Here is a 13,860-nt window from a genome sequence, read left to right as displayed (position 1 = left end):
ATACTGAGCTTGCAGATTGTCCACAGAGGAGATAGTTCAAAGAAGACACATTGCCTGGTCATTTTTGACCCCAGGAGCTGCAGACTTCTAGTTCTTGGTGCCTCTTTGGTAGGCTGGCAGCTCCATTCCCATGGGACTCTCCCATGAATCCCCTGCTCTAGTTTGGGTCCTCAAGTGTATTGCTTGCCTGATGCAATCTAAGTATGGAGTTATTATTAGCAGTTGGCTTATTATTAGCAGTTGGCTTTATTAACAGTGTTTCATTTTAGGCCTAATTATACATATTATTTTTGTACTCCCACCCCATCACTAATGGGATGGCACTGGCTATCTGTATGCAAATTATTTGGCTGTTGGTTTAAGCAAGCAAGTATCTTTTGCTATTGAACCAGTGGTGACTTTATATGTTTACCTATACACTTCTAGTATTGTCTACTCTGTTTCCAGTAGTGCTAAACCAAAAGCCAACAAACTGAACTAAAATGCTCCATAATTAATTGTGTGTACTTTTCCCACTGGTTTACATCTGAACCTACCGACCTTTCAGAGAGGACTTCAGCTGGCAGCTAGGAAGCTGTTACAAGCCAGTTTATAGCGAGCTTATAGCAGCACTGCTAGCACACGAAAACTGCCCGCCATCGGTTCCAGCATCCTTAGGTTGGATATTTGCCACCCTCACGGGATTCATTTTGCCCGTGATGATTTCAGTGCATTCTTCATTTGAACACAGCTAAGTCCAGGGTTGCAATGATGATACGCCACTGTTTCTATATCGCAGCTGAAAAACATGCCACCAATTACTCAGGCCGTGCCAGGGAAATGAACAAAGAAGTGCAGTCACGTCTCTGTGGCCAGCTCTGAGCCTCAGGACTGGTATCTGTGGAATCAAAGTCTTTTTCCCTGCTGTCCAGGATACCACATTAATCTCCAGGACGAGTTACTATGGCAACTAAACCTGGGCTTAGTGGATGAAGGCATCGCTGTGCAAGTCAGTGTTTATTTTGCCAGTAATATGGCTGGGATATGGCTGACCATGTAAGATGGAAGAAGCATAGATTTTTTTTTTTCCCTCTGCTCTTCAGTGTTTTACCATTGAGGAAGTCAGAATGACTTTTAGCGCCTAAAGCATCACATCTACTTTGATCTCAGCTTTTCTGCTTAATTCACTGGCAGTTGCAGAATGTTGGAACAAGCTGGACCGAGAAGTAAAAGCTGACTGAAAGTCACACTCTCTGCATCAGTGAACTTTTACCCAAGCACTGTTTCATTCACCCATGCAGAAGTGACAAGGGAAGCCCTCGCTAAAAGCCCAGGAGCGGGGCTCAAGTTGCATTGCGTAGCTGCTGCTGAGACAGAATGGCCTGAGCTGCCTGGCAAGCTCACTGGATTCAGGGGATGAGAAAAGCTTTCCAACACAGTAAGGACTGCAGCAGACTTGAAACATTCACCAAGCAAGCCTGGGGTGCTCCCTCTGGCTCCCCTCCCACGGTACACGTAGGAGCTAGAGGTCCAAGGCACCCAGCCTGCTTAGTGTGCCTTGGCCCTGGCCCTGTAACGCTGGAATGGGTCTCTCTGTGGTCAGCTACAAAGGCACAGATTCAAAAAAATGGGTTTGAACTTAATGCACTGCACTGGGAGATCTGGATTCTGGTATATTTGCTTACACCATGAACTGCCTCTATTGGAGGTCATAGACTCTTCATGCATCAGTAAAGTACTGGTAAAAGAGTGATTAAAATTACATTTCAGCACCCTTTGCCCATCTTGCCTCAGACACTGTGAGCTCTACAGGCTACATGTGCAACATACATGCAACAATGTTATTACAGTGGGAATTTTTCCTTGACCGGTCCTCATATTCACCAATAAATATAGGCAGCAGGGGAATTTTTACTTGCAGTGGCAGCAACCAACTTTTTTTGTCTGGCTTGATCTGTTTTTTGTTGGGTTTGATTTTTCTTTTCTAAAGGCTGAAAACCTATTAGAATTAATAGAACTCATCACTCCTGGAAAGGAAAACAAATGAACTGTGGCTTTCCAGTTTACTGATATTACTTGAATAGCCAAAATTCCTCTCCTTCCTCGTAATCTGGAACATAAGGACTTCACGGGTAGATGATGTGTGTGTTGATAGGACCAGAAACTTAACTGAACATACCACTCATCAAAAACATTTACAGTGGCTTCAGCATCTGCTAGATTGCCATAGACATCACTAAGGCATATGCTCTCCCAGGAAAAAAACAAGAGTTTGGAGAAGAGGCAGGACATTTGTTTTCTCTTCAAAAGCCTATGAACATTTACTGCCAAATCAGTGCTGGATACAATGTGACGGTACCCTGGAACTTGTCACCCACTGGATCACTGGAAAACACTCTTCCTCATCACTGCACTTTGAGTGCAATGACTTATTTCTGATGTAACACCTTTTCTCCACACCTCAGTGAAAGTGTTTCCTGAAGTGCCTCCAAAAGCTTTGCCCAGCACAAAATCCTGCAATATCTGAGGTTGCTGCTATTCCTATGAATCCTGTGCTCTTGCTTCTCCCTGGAAGGAGGCCAGGGAGAAGGGGAGCAGAAGTGCTTTCTGCAGGCCTGCAAGTCGGGCTTCCAAGGAAGACAAGCAGGGGAAACAGAGAGAAGGGACTTGGCCCTGTCTCTTGAGTGTGACTAAGATGCCACGCTCTTTTCCAGCATTTTCAGCTAGGCAGGATCAGACTTCACCTACCAAACTGCAGTCAGTGAAGGAGAATGTATGTGGGAGACTCACTTCGTCCTGAATTCAGTCTCTTCTCACTACATGGGTTTCTGAGCAGACCAGGCTTAGGTTATCTGTTGCCCTGAAATGATCAGGCATTTGTTATTTTCAAGTGATTTCTTCAAAGAATTAATAATAATCTAAAAATGGGATGTGCACAAAGCTTGCCCAAAATACAGTCTGTAAGTGTTGCTCTCACCTCTTGGGAGGCATCTTTTGAGGATTTGGAGGAATTAGAACTTCAGAGGATGAAGAGGAGTCACCAAAGATTGCACGGTCCCAGAGTGAAAAGGCCCTACGTGTGGTTCAGAGATTTGCAGCTCTTTTTGTCCATTTTCAGATGGAGACAGGAAAAAGAATGCTTTTCTGAATACTGCAGACTGAAGAAGCTTAGTAACAGAGTTAGTCTTTCCTCTGGAGACCTTGAAGTACCAAGCATGAAGCACAGTTATTGTTGTTTATGCAGACACAGATGTAAGGAGACAGAGGCCTTATGCAGACCACTCAAAGAAAGAAAACAGGGAAAATACACACTACTTAAATTAGAAGATGGGTAGTTAAGAAAATCAGAAAAGTAGAGTTTGTTAAAAATACTGTAAACCCAGCCTAAAGCAAACTAGCTCTACAATAGTAATATACTAGAACATTTTTTTGGTTTCCATCCTTACACAGTGTTAGAGCTTCCGGCAAAAATCACCCTGCTGGACTGCCTTGAGGAAGAGGTCAGATACCATGAACCACAAAAATGGGTCAGGATCATCAGTTCTGACTTCTCAGAAATTCTATTTAAGCTACAGTGCCAGTCAGCAGATACATGGCTGTTTCCATGCCTCTCTCATTTACTCCATACAAGCATATTAGCCCCCCAAATTTTACTTCCTACAATGACAACTACACATGAGGGAAGCAGTTGACAAGCACCGTGACAGAGAAGTAGTAGTATAAACGTAGCGAGATTCAACACAAGCAGCAAATCTGGAACGTATTGCAACAGTAAACAAAGTAGAATCCAATTTTCAATTCACTATTTTATTACACTGGGAGAAGTTAGTGTTATAAACACACTCTCCCACATCTGGGCACCTGAAGCACCAATGAAGTTGCTTAACCTGTACCCAGACAGAAGCACCACAAAAAAACATTCCCTCGATGTGCTCCTAGCATTTAACAATACGAAATGCTTTAGCATTAATTCTACACTTGCAAAAAGGAAGAGAAAATCTATTCTGGACATGAGGATATATGTTCAAGCAGAGGGTGAATATGCCCTGAAAACATAAGCACAGGGGAGCAAAAGCAAGGAAGCAAAAAGATGATAAAAAAGCTGATGAAGCAAAGCAAAAAATCCAGCAACCCTGCAAGTCTGTGAAGCCTCTGAAACATAAGGCTCTTTGCTTTGATCCCATCTCCTGCCAATAAATCGAAAAAGCCCAAGAACCCATTTGCAGATTTAGTGAGAGTTTCAGGGCCTATGGAAAAGTCAAATCAACTTGTGGTGTTCTGCTTCTCGCATAATGATAAAAGCACAGCTACCCTACATGGCTTCAAGCACAGCACAAAATGGCAGTGCCCGCAGTCTCCAAGCAGCTCTTTAGCCAGACAACATGAAAGCCAGAACACTCGTGCCAAAGACCGTTAATATGATCATATTGCATTACAGTCACTGCAGTGATATTGGGCAAATGTTATGTTGCATGAGGCTATACAATAATTGGGCAGTAATCAGTAAAAACATTAAGCCCCTGTTTTACTACTGCTTCATCACTAGCTATAAAACAACATCCTAATAAAGAGCATAAAACTAAAAGGAACTGAGATTAACAAGGCGTGTTATGGCAGTTTAGAAGTAAAAGTCACTTTAGCAATATAAAATTGAACAATACTATTTAAAAGAATGAGCAGAGAAGATTTACTATTCTTTATTAAGAAAAAGCAGCTATTCAGAGGGCCTGGCCTAGTTACCATAGGGTGTATGTCAAACTGGTAAGCAAAGCACAGCGCATCAATGCTGACCAGAAAAGCACTATATATTGGATAGCTGACTATAGCACTATTGGTCCCTAATTAGATAACCTTGCATGGACAATCCTAAGCACTGAGAGGAAGAAAGAGAGAGAGAAACATTTGAAAAGGCTTTGGCCAATATTCAGATGTGAATTTTGACTGTACAAGTAGGTACATTTATGGCAGAGTCCAAAAATGATGAGACAAGCCATTAGAGAATTAAAGCGGCTCCCTCCAAGTTGTTTTTACCAGGCTCTGAATACATCACCTCATTTTTAGTAGGGTTCTGGTATCATGTGCAGTTAAACGTATAATTATTACAGAACTGTGATTGCATCATTAGCAGAAGTTTAATTATATCATTGACATTAGTGATGCCATAACATCAAGCTCAATAATAGTTCATAACAAAACCTACAATTAGCACAATTTTTCCTCCCTTTTACACCAACCAAAAGTGTTCAGCTTGGAGAAGCCTAATAGTCCATACAGAAGTGAGCTAGGGCTGAACCTGAAAGGATTGCTGGCTGGTAATTTAGTAATATGGTAATTAAAGTCTTTTCATGATGTAATTACACATCAACTACAAAAGGACAGCTGCTATACAACACTGCCAGGGTACGTGGCATGAAATGATTAGATTTGAGAGGCTTTGGTGGTTAAACTGAATACCACAGACATAAGTCTGAGGTATAGCTGGCACCGCACAGCACATTATTATTCAAGTCTCACACTTGGCGTTTCCTTAGTCTCACTGTGATAGTAACAGTTTGTTCCATGTACCTTGGTCTTGTGACAGCAGAAGCTGTTCAAAACCCACCTTTAAAAGCTTCTGCTCTTTTGAAGTTGTCTGGAATTAAGAGACCTAACCTTCTTCTGGGCAGAGGCAGTACAAATGAGGTTTGCGTGAACCCAAAATGTTTATTTCCCACCCCTGCAGCATAGACTCCTCCTGTCTGTGGGAAATGTAGCTTGATTTATTTATAGGCTTTTTCCAGTGGTGGAGCAGAGAGGGGAGAAGGAGAGCACGTAGAGAGAAGTGGCACAAATGAGCAGGTGAACTCAAAAAAACCCCAAAGGTCAACTGAACAACTGAGGGTTTCGGCATCTGGTTCTAACAGCAACGAGCACAAGACCTCTGCTCAGGTGAAAAAACAAACCCCACCCTTCTTTTCAAGAGCAGACACTCACTTTTTAAAGTAGTTTCCTTATTGTGTTTCTCACTGCCCTCATTTGTATCAACTGTGAAGCTGACCATGCAAGGCATGAGGCAACAAAAAAGGAACATATTTTTCCAACTAACACAAATAAAACTTCTTGGCTATATTGACTGGGCTCTGAAAAATACCGGAATGCACTGTGCACCCTGACAGAAGGTGGACAACCTCAGAGCTGCTTTTCTAGTCCTAAAATGTCCTTTTAGTGACAAGGAGCAACTTAGATATTTTGCAATAGCTGTTCTTCCCCCTTTCTGAAACATGAGAGGTAGGGATTTGGCGGGAGATAGGCCCAGACCAACTGATCTTCTACACTTTAAAGCTTTTATTTTCTTCAGCTATGAAAATCTAGAAGGGGGATCATTTGAAAGTGAAAGATTTGGGGAATCCAGAGAATTCTCAGCATGACTAAGGTTTCTGTTAGGTCCATTTGGAAAGTGCAAAACCAAACTATTCTGGATACGGATGGACCCTGTTACCTACAAGATGCAAGGAATGAGTAGAAAAATTTGAGTCCTGGTTCAAACAAACCCCAGTCTTGCTGATGGCTTCCCTTCTAATTTCTGTTCTTCCTGTTTTTCTGAAGAGATGTTTTTGATGGGCTTGATGAACATGCAAAGCCTCTTGAAGACTTGGTGGCTTTAACTACAGTGAACGCTTGGGCTAATTCAAGATCACTGGTGAGTTTTGTACCATTAGGTATCAGAGGTTGCAATGGAGCTGAGGCTGTTTTCAGGAAGCAGAGGAGGAATCCTGGGGGAACTGGAAGTAGCCAGTCATTTAAGAACACAGATCTCAACTACTCAGAAGTAGGTCCTGCGTGGCCTGTTTTAAACAGCACACTTTTAAGAGACAATAAAGCAAGTCAGCCAGCCCAGTGGAACAGACTCAATTGTACTTCAAGTACAATAGCACAAGAAAACACGACTATTTCTAATTTAATGGCAAAAAAGCTAAAATTCAGTGCAGGCAGTGGTTCTGATGACTAAATAGGTGGTCTATACAAACATGTTTGCAGCAGCTACCCTCTGTGAGGACTCATTTGACATCTGATGTGAAAAAGATTCGTATACATCACTTGTCAAGAGGAACTTGGTGAACAATTTGCAATATAAACAGCAAATTCAGCATACAAAGAACAATCACCAACATGAAAAGAATAGGAACTTTATGCATAGAAGTACTTATCTGACTTCCTACACAGTTTAAAGCAGCAAGAGGCAATAAAAATGTTAGGTTTAAACTACAAAACATGTTGCAGTTGACTGCTGTCTCTGTAAATACATTGCGCACACACAGTGCAAGCATGACCTGTGCGTGCACAAACCTCAAACACAAATGCATAACCATAGCAGTCTTCACCTAAAGACAGCGTGGTTCAGTATCTCTGCAGACTTTAATTTCTCAGCTGCTAAGACAACACAACAGCAGTATCGTATGGGGAACTATTCTTCCTGGCCTGTTTATGCACAGTGCTGCCAAAATAAACATGTGAAGGTCTAAAGTCTTGCAAGACCAGCCTCTTTATCTCTCTCTGATGGTGTTATGGGCAGAGAGTGAGAGAGCGGGAAAGCATGCAAGTGAGAGATTTCTAGTATGCTCCTAATTAGCTAAATCAGAAGACAAAGGCAAAGCTTCTTGTCATAAGTCTTCAAGCATCCAACTTCTAAATATAACAAAGCAACAGCTCCTGAACAGTATTCAGTTCTGAGAAATGGACAGGTACATGAGCTAGAACAGGACACAGTAAAAATCCTAACCCGTCATAGCCCCTCTCTCCCTCCCCTCCTGTCTGTTGCAGGAGTAGCGGTTATTTGATTACAAACGATTACCTTCAATTAGATCAAAATCTGAGAGCCGGGTGCCCTTCCAAGACTAAGGTTGAGGACAGGAGCCACAGAACTGCCTACTGAACCAGCCCAGCACCACCCGCTGTTCCAGATGCAGTCACCTTGTTAGTGTTCAACACCCGACTCTACTACACACCCAACAGCTCTTCTGTTTCAATGGCTCTTCAGTGTCATCCCATTCCTCTGCAGCCATCAAGTCATTCATAAACTGCTATGGGGGCAGAAGTGTTGTCAACCTCCCTGATGGAATCCACCACTTGACTAGATACTAGAAGCCTATCACTGCTATTTCTATTCATTTACGTGATGACCGTTAAAGAAACAGAATCCTCTTGTGATACTGTTTGCAACTATGGAACTTGGTAACACCAGATCTGGGGAGTCTGGGATGAAGGAATGGTTGGGGAGACACCACGCTTACTCACCTGCTATCACCAGCATTTGCCACGTAAAGCTTCCCCAATAAATACACCACCACAAGGGCTGTGCAGCCGCCAGAAATATTATACACTGTCCTCTCTCGTTCTATTTGCAAATCCTATGGGAAAAGAGAACAAGATTTATAAAGACAGCATTGCAATAAATGTTTTAGAAAATGAAGATTCCCCTAGAAAAAAACCAACCCAGCCTTTAAAAAAAAACCCCAGCCTTTCTTAATCTGCATGTCCCACTGGCTTTCTTTACTGTTGCAGCTATGGCTGCATGGTCAGGGAGAAGAATGGGAAGTGGAGGAACACGTATCACTTGTGATACAAAGATATTCGGGAAAAATCAGGACAGGAGATTGTAAAACATCAGGCATCAAGGAACAAATGGCAACTCTGAGGGATGCAAGGGAATCTGCTATGGAAAAAGTACAGTGAAGGCAAAGATAAATGTAGCTTAACAACAGGTACCTGGCGGTATAATTGGAGAGTGCTTTACATAGACAGCAAATAATTAACGAGACCTAGCTACGACATGACTAACTACCTGCTCTCCAAAAGGAACGCTAGGGTTGCGGAGCATATACCTTTACAAACAGCAGCAAGGCACCCTCATGCCACAAGGCTGCCCTTCGGAAACACAGGGAATAGGTGGATGCTAAACTTGTTAAGTATAGGGCGGCGGGAAGTCAGTAGAATAGTATTTACTGAAAAACACGAGGCATTCACAGACTTTCCAGGATGAACCACATGAGTCTCATCTCACTGCTTTCATCAGGTCCTGAAAAGACTTAATTTTTATGCAGGTGCACAGGCCCAAATTTGAGGAGGTACATACCTACTCAAATAGTTCTTCCTGTGTTTAGTTTCCAACTGATTCTGAGTGTAAGAAGTATTATAAATAAAAAAGCCCTCCTGCTTAATAGAAGTGGAGAACACAAGTCACATCTGTCACCAACAATCAATCAAGCCCAGGAATGAAAAAATACATAAATATATACATATATATATATAGTCCCAGGAAAGCTTGGAGAACATAAAAGACACAAGTAAATGAGCTATTTTCCAGTACTCCATACATTTTAAACAAAAATTGAAGTATATGCCAATACATTCATTCTGCTGCCTCTTAGTTTAGTTTGGGGTAATAACACAGCACGTTACAAATTACCCTCCTCTCCTGTGTCCAGAATCAAATCCAATTTCAAACTGGTCTTTCCTTGTAATATTGGATTCAAACAGGGAGCATCGTTTAACATTGCTATTGCAAGTACTGGCAGATCTTTTCAACTAAACCCTGCCTACTTGTATGTGTTTTTTATTACGAATATATTTGTTTGCCTCTGTGTGTGTGCATACACACACAGAGCTATACTTCAGCCATTTTCATATTTGCACTGAGCAACAAACAGCTCAAATTGTCCATGCCTTGGGGTATGGGATTTAAAGCTTTATTTTAGAGCTAAATTTATCTGAAGAAAAGCACCACAACAAATGCAAACCATGACAGCTGCAATTTGATTGAAAATCTGCAGAGTTGGAGGAGGTCAGGGACCGCGCTTGGTTTCCTACAAATTTCAGGAGAGGGAGGTGACGTGGGGCAGCAATGGGGTTGCTCAGCAGCGCTCGGTCCTGAGCGGGTTGGGCAGAGGCGCCTGTCACAAATGATGTGGATCCTTGCTGGCCAGTGTACATAGGGACTGATCCCGTTTTTGCCATGAATGCAGTACTGAGGCGGGCAGCGTGTCGGGGACAACAAGAAATGTGCAGCGCTGGCTGACACAGCCCTGCTCTGCTGCACACAGGAACTGCACGCTGCTGCCGGAGAGACTGGGGTTTTACTGGTGGCTCCTCGCCCATGCTCTCATTGACTTGTGGTTTTACTTTTTCTTTTCTTTCCTTTTTTAATTTTTTTTTTTTTTTTGGGGGGGGGAGGGGTGGGTGTCGGGGAGAGCGGGGGGAGTGAGGACAAGGAGAAAAACACCTCCAAGCTAAAAAAAAAAAAAATCAAATCTCGCAGAACCTTTGGTCACAGACACAGGCTTGTTATAAATGCTACTTTATCTAATCTTACCATAGAGAAGCTGATTTTCCTCCCCATGGTTTCTATATATTTTTAAATTAAGCTGAAAAGAACAGTTCAAAGGAAGCAGACGTTTCTAACCATCAAAATAATTTAAACTTACAAATACTACAGTGGATTTTCCAGACACTGCCAGGAATTTTAAAAAACCTTCGTCTCTGCAGTTAAGAGTATCCTCTGAGACCTTCAAACAATGTACCATTCCTCACCTGGTTTCAGCTCCATCATATGTACGCTTTGCAAATGCTGCAATGCCTAAATTAAAATTTATTTATTTCAATAAGCAGAATTCAGAAGCATCTATTATAGGAAAGATGACAGATAATCCTTAGGGCCTCATTTTCAGAGTTTCCTTGACTTAAAGTAGACCTGTGTACTGGATTTTTTCCAAATCATTGCTGTTCATGGGCTCTTCCATATAGTTGTTGTTCAGAACTTTAATTTACTACCATGACTTGCCAGAGTATATTCAGTGCCGTGTTTAATTTGATATTACATACTTTGATTGATATTTTCTTTTTTGGGGGGGAGGGAAGGAGGGGAAGTCTTTCCTACAGCTCAACGAGATTTGAGGGGAAAAAATAAACCAAAATAAAATAAAGCCCACCACTGCCACTAAATCTAACTCTAACTTCTGATGTAGAGACTCTGGCTTTTAATGAAATACTTTATAACAGTGCTGCTGGGAAAGTAGTGCAGCAGAAACGGGCAGAAACCCCAAAATGTCTCTGAAGCCTTTATGGGTGTAAAGGGGCTCATTTTAGACAAAGCCTGAGTGTTACGCAAAGCTTTCTTCATTTTCTACCTGGAGAAAGATGTCAGAGTGAGCTCTCCCCTGCCCCCCTCTTTTTTTTTTTTCTCCTCCTTTCTGTAGTATGCAGCTCATCCCCACATAGTGACGTGCATGGAGGGGAAAAGCTGAGCAACACCGGGCAGAATCCAAGGACGCACCTTCAGCCCAAAGGGCAGCGTGTGACACTCACTCAGACCCTGACAGAAAAACCCAAGGATTTCTATATTCTTTGTTCAAAACGTATTGTTTCATGACGAGGAAGCAGCCAGTTTAGTCTGTGCTCTGACCCCTGTTTCAGGGCACATGTTGTAGCAGCAGGCAGGAGCAGGGTGCCCGCAAGGGTTGCCTCACCCTGTCACCCCGGTCCCCCTCCCCTGGGTGATGGAGCACAGGGAGGATGGAGCAAAGCCTGCAGAGGACACCACCAAGTGCCACAGGGTACGTTTCCAGAGCAGGTGACAGAGAGCCAGGGTCGCTTTCTCCAATGATTACAGAAGCAGCTGGAGGACATTGCATCAGCCCTGGGACAGACCATCCCCACCGTCCTGACCACTTAGGTCTTCTCAGCACCTGTCTTGCTAAGGCTCAGACCTGGGCTTCCCAGAGCAAAAGCACGGGTTAATCACGCTAGCTAACAATCTTTGCTGAAAAAGGAGGAAGAATTGTGCCACGAAGCCATTACCATCCTCTCTGTCAGAGGCTTCCGGGCCCCCGATGGCGGCTTGCTCGTGCCACCTCGTGGAGACCCCGTAGAGGGCCTGGGGGCACCGAGCCGAGCCGCAGAGCCGGTGAGGGCTGGCGGCTCTCGGGGTGCTGCGGGAGGGACCCCAGCTTTTCCCTCTGCCTGCCTTGACCTGTGCGTTGTGGGCACCCAAAGGACACCAGGCCGCTTGCCACCGGCAGCCTCAGGAGGCAGGCTGGTGTGCGCAGGCCGCCGGCGCACGGCCGACGCCGGCGCTGCAGGGGCAGGGCCGACAGCGTGAAAGCAGCAAGCGTGGCGGCACAGAAAGTGAATGCCAGCTATACCCGATGGTAAGTTGTAGACATCTAGGACCTTGAAAACAGAGCTAGATACATTCAAATTGCAGCAGCATCATGACAGCAAGTTAGCATACTGCAACAACTAAAATAACTGTTTTTCATCTATGTAGAATCATAGAATCATTTAGGCTGGAAAAGACCTTTAAGATCATCAAGTCCAACAATATCAGTCCTCAGAGTAAGGGCCTTTCCTCCGGGATCTCAATCTTGCCATGACAGAAAGCAGCTTTACTCCCTACATCCACAGTAGCAGGTATCTGCTTAGTGAAAAAAAAAAAAATTAAAAAAAAAAAAAACCTATGTTTCAGAAGGCATAAAGACAAAATTAACTCCTTCATCTGCTTTACCTCTGTCAAAAAGGCATTGAAATGCCTGTAACACTGTTTCAACTCTCCTCATATTTCCCCTGGTTATTTAATTAGAGGAAGATTTTGAAAAGCAAACTATACAACACACCTTGCTCTCCCAGGACTGTTCAAATTAAAACAGCACCAGTCTTGCAAAAGCACCTGTCTAGATTTAATCTGAGTCAAAAAAATCTCAATAAAGAAGAAAATCATGGTACAACTTGCAGCTTGGTACATGGTACAAACTTACAGCTTCCAATAAATCACACAGACTAGTTCTGAGCTGTGTTTTCTGATCTAAAATTAAACAGGGTTCAGTGTGGAATAGGTGCTCTCTCCCCTTAAAATACATACTACATCACACACAGGTATACAAGGTTAAATACAGGGAAGGAATTATAGTTTGATCTTCTATCCAAGTACAGAACAGCACTTGGAAACATCCCTCCTGGCTCCCTAGAATGGAACCTATAAATGCACACCTTAGGTGAAAGTGAGAGGATTTGACTTATGATACCTTCAGAATTTGAGCTTATTTATTTTCTTTTAACTGGAATAATTGTGGTCACTGACAATTACTGACATTGAACATGTTTTATTTTTGAACAGCACAGAAACTTGCTAACCCCAGTTACAACGCAATCAGAGAACACCATCTAGAAGTACTTCAAAAAGGGGACAGCTTAATTGTTAAATTTCTAAGTTAGGCAATGACTTGGTCTGTATCAGCTTTCCACAGTGTTTTACTGCATGTAGCTGTCAAGACAAGCACTGTCCAAAGGAACCCACACCCAATAAAGGAAAATAATTTTTAAAAGCCTTTTGAAAGGGGTGAATTGCATTTCATTTGAGACTTGAGGCAAAACCAGGGAGAGCTTAACTAGAATTCAAAAGGCAGTTGGGGAAAAAAAGTAACGGCATGCTAAATGCTTCCAGAAAAAAGGGATAAAACCATCATTAGATAAATCTGTCAGGTTGGACTGTTTAAAAAAGATAAAAAAGGTATCATATCTACTCAGCATTTTCATCAGGTTCAAAGGGCTCCTTTGCAGCGACGGGTGTTTTGGGAAACAACACCAAGAAGTCTGCCTATGTGTCGTGTCAGGAAGCATGAGCTTTCGCCAAGTGCCTGGTAAAATGATACATTCCGCTTGCACAAAACCCTTGTACATTATGCACATCTCAACTGCACTGACCTAACACAGCAACATCCACAACATTCCAGTACAAAATAGGGCTGAATAAACAATGTGCTGTGGAAGAGGCCCAAAATCTTCACCCAAAGGCTAGCAGGAGCATAAACTAAAAGGAAGTTAGTCAGAGGTAGAAGGAAGATCAATCAC

General features: G+C 42.9%; 1 protein-coding gene across 1 annotated transcript in view; it reads right to left on the bottom strand.

Annotated features, from left to right (window-relative positions):
- PPM1H (protein phosphatase, Mg2+/Mn2+ dependent 1H) overlaps window positions 1–13,860 on the bottom strand; it is a 203,324-nt gene that overhangs the window by 61,408 nt on the left and 128,056 nt on the right. The window contains exon 4 of the mRNA XM_035889359.1: window positions 8,254–8,366. Within this exon, the coding sequence (XP_035745252.1) occupies window positions 8,254–8,366 (113 nt within the window). The remainder of the gene's footprint in view (window positions 1–8,253; window positions 8,367–13,860) is intronic.

Source organism: Egretta garzetta, unplaced genomic scaffold (assembly GCF_000687185.1).
Source record: "Egretta garzetta isolate BGI_Z169 unplaced genomic scaffold, ASM68718v1 scaffold502, whole genome shotgun sequence".
Taxonomy (NCBI): Eukaryota; Metazoa; Chordata; class Aves; order Pelecaniformes; family Ardeidae; genus Egretta; species Egretta garzetta.
The sequence above is the reverse complement of the archived record's forward strand: the minus strand, read 5'-3'. Positions and strand labels throughout refer to the sequence as shown.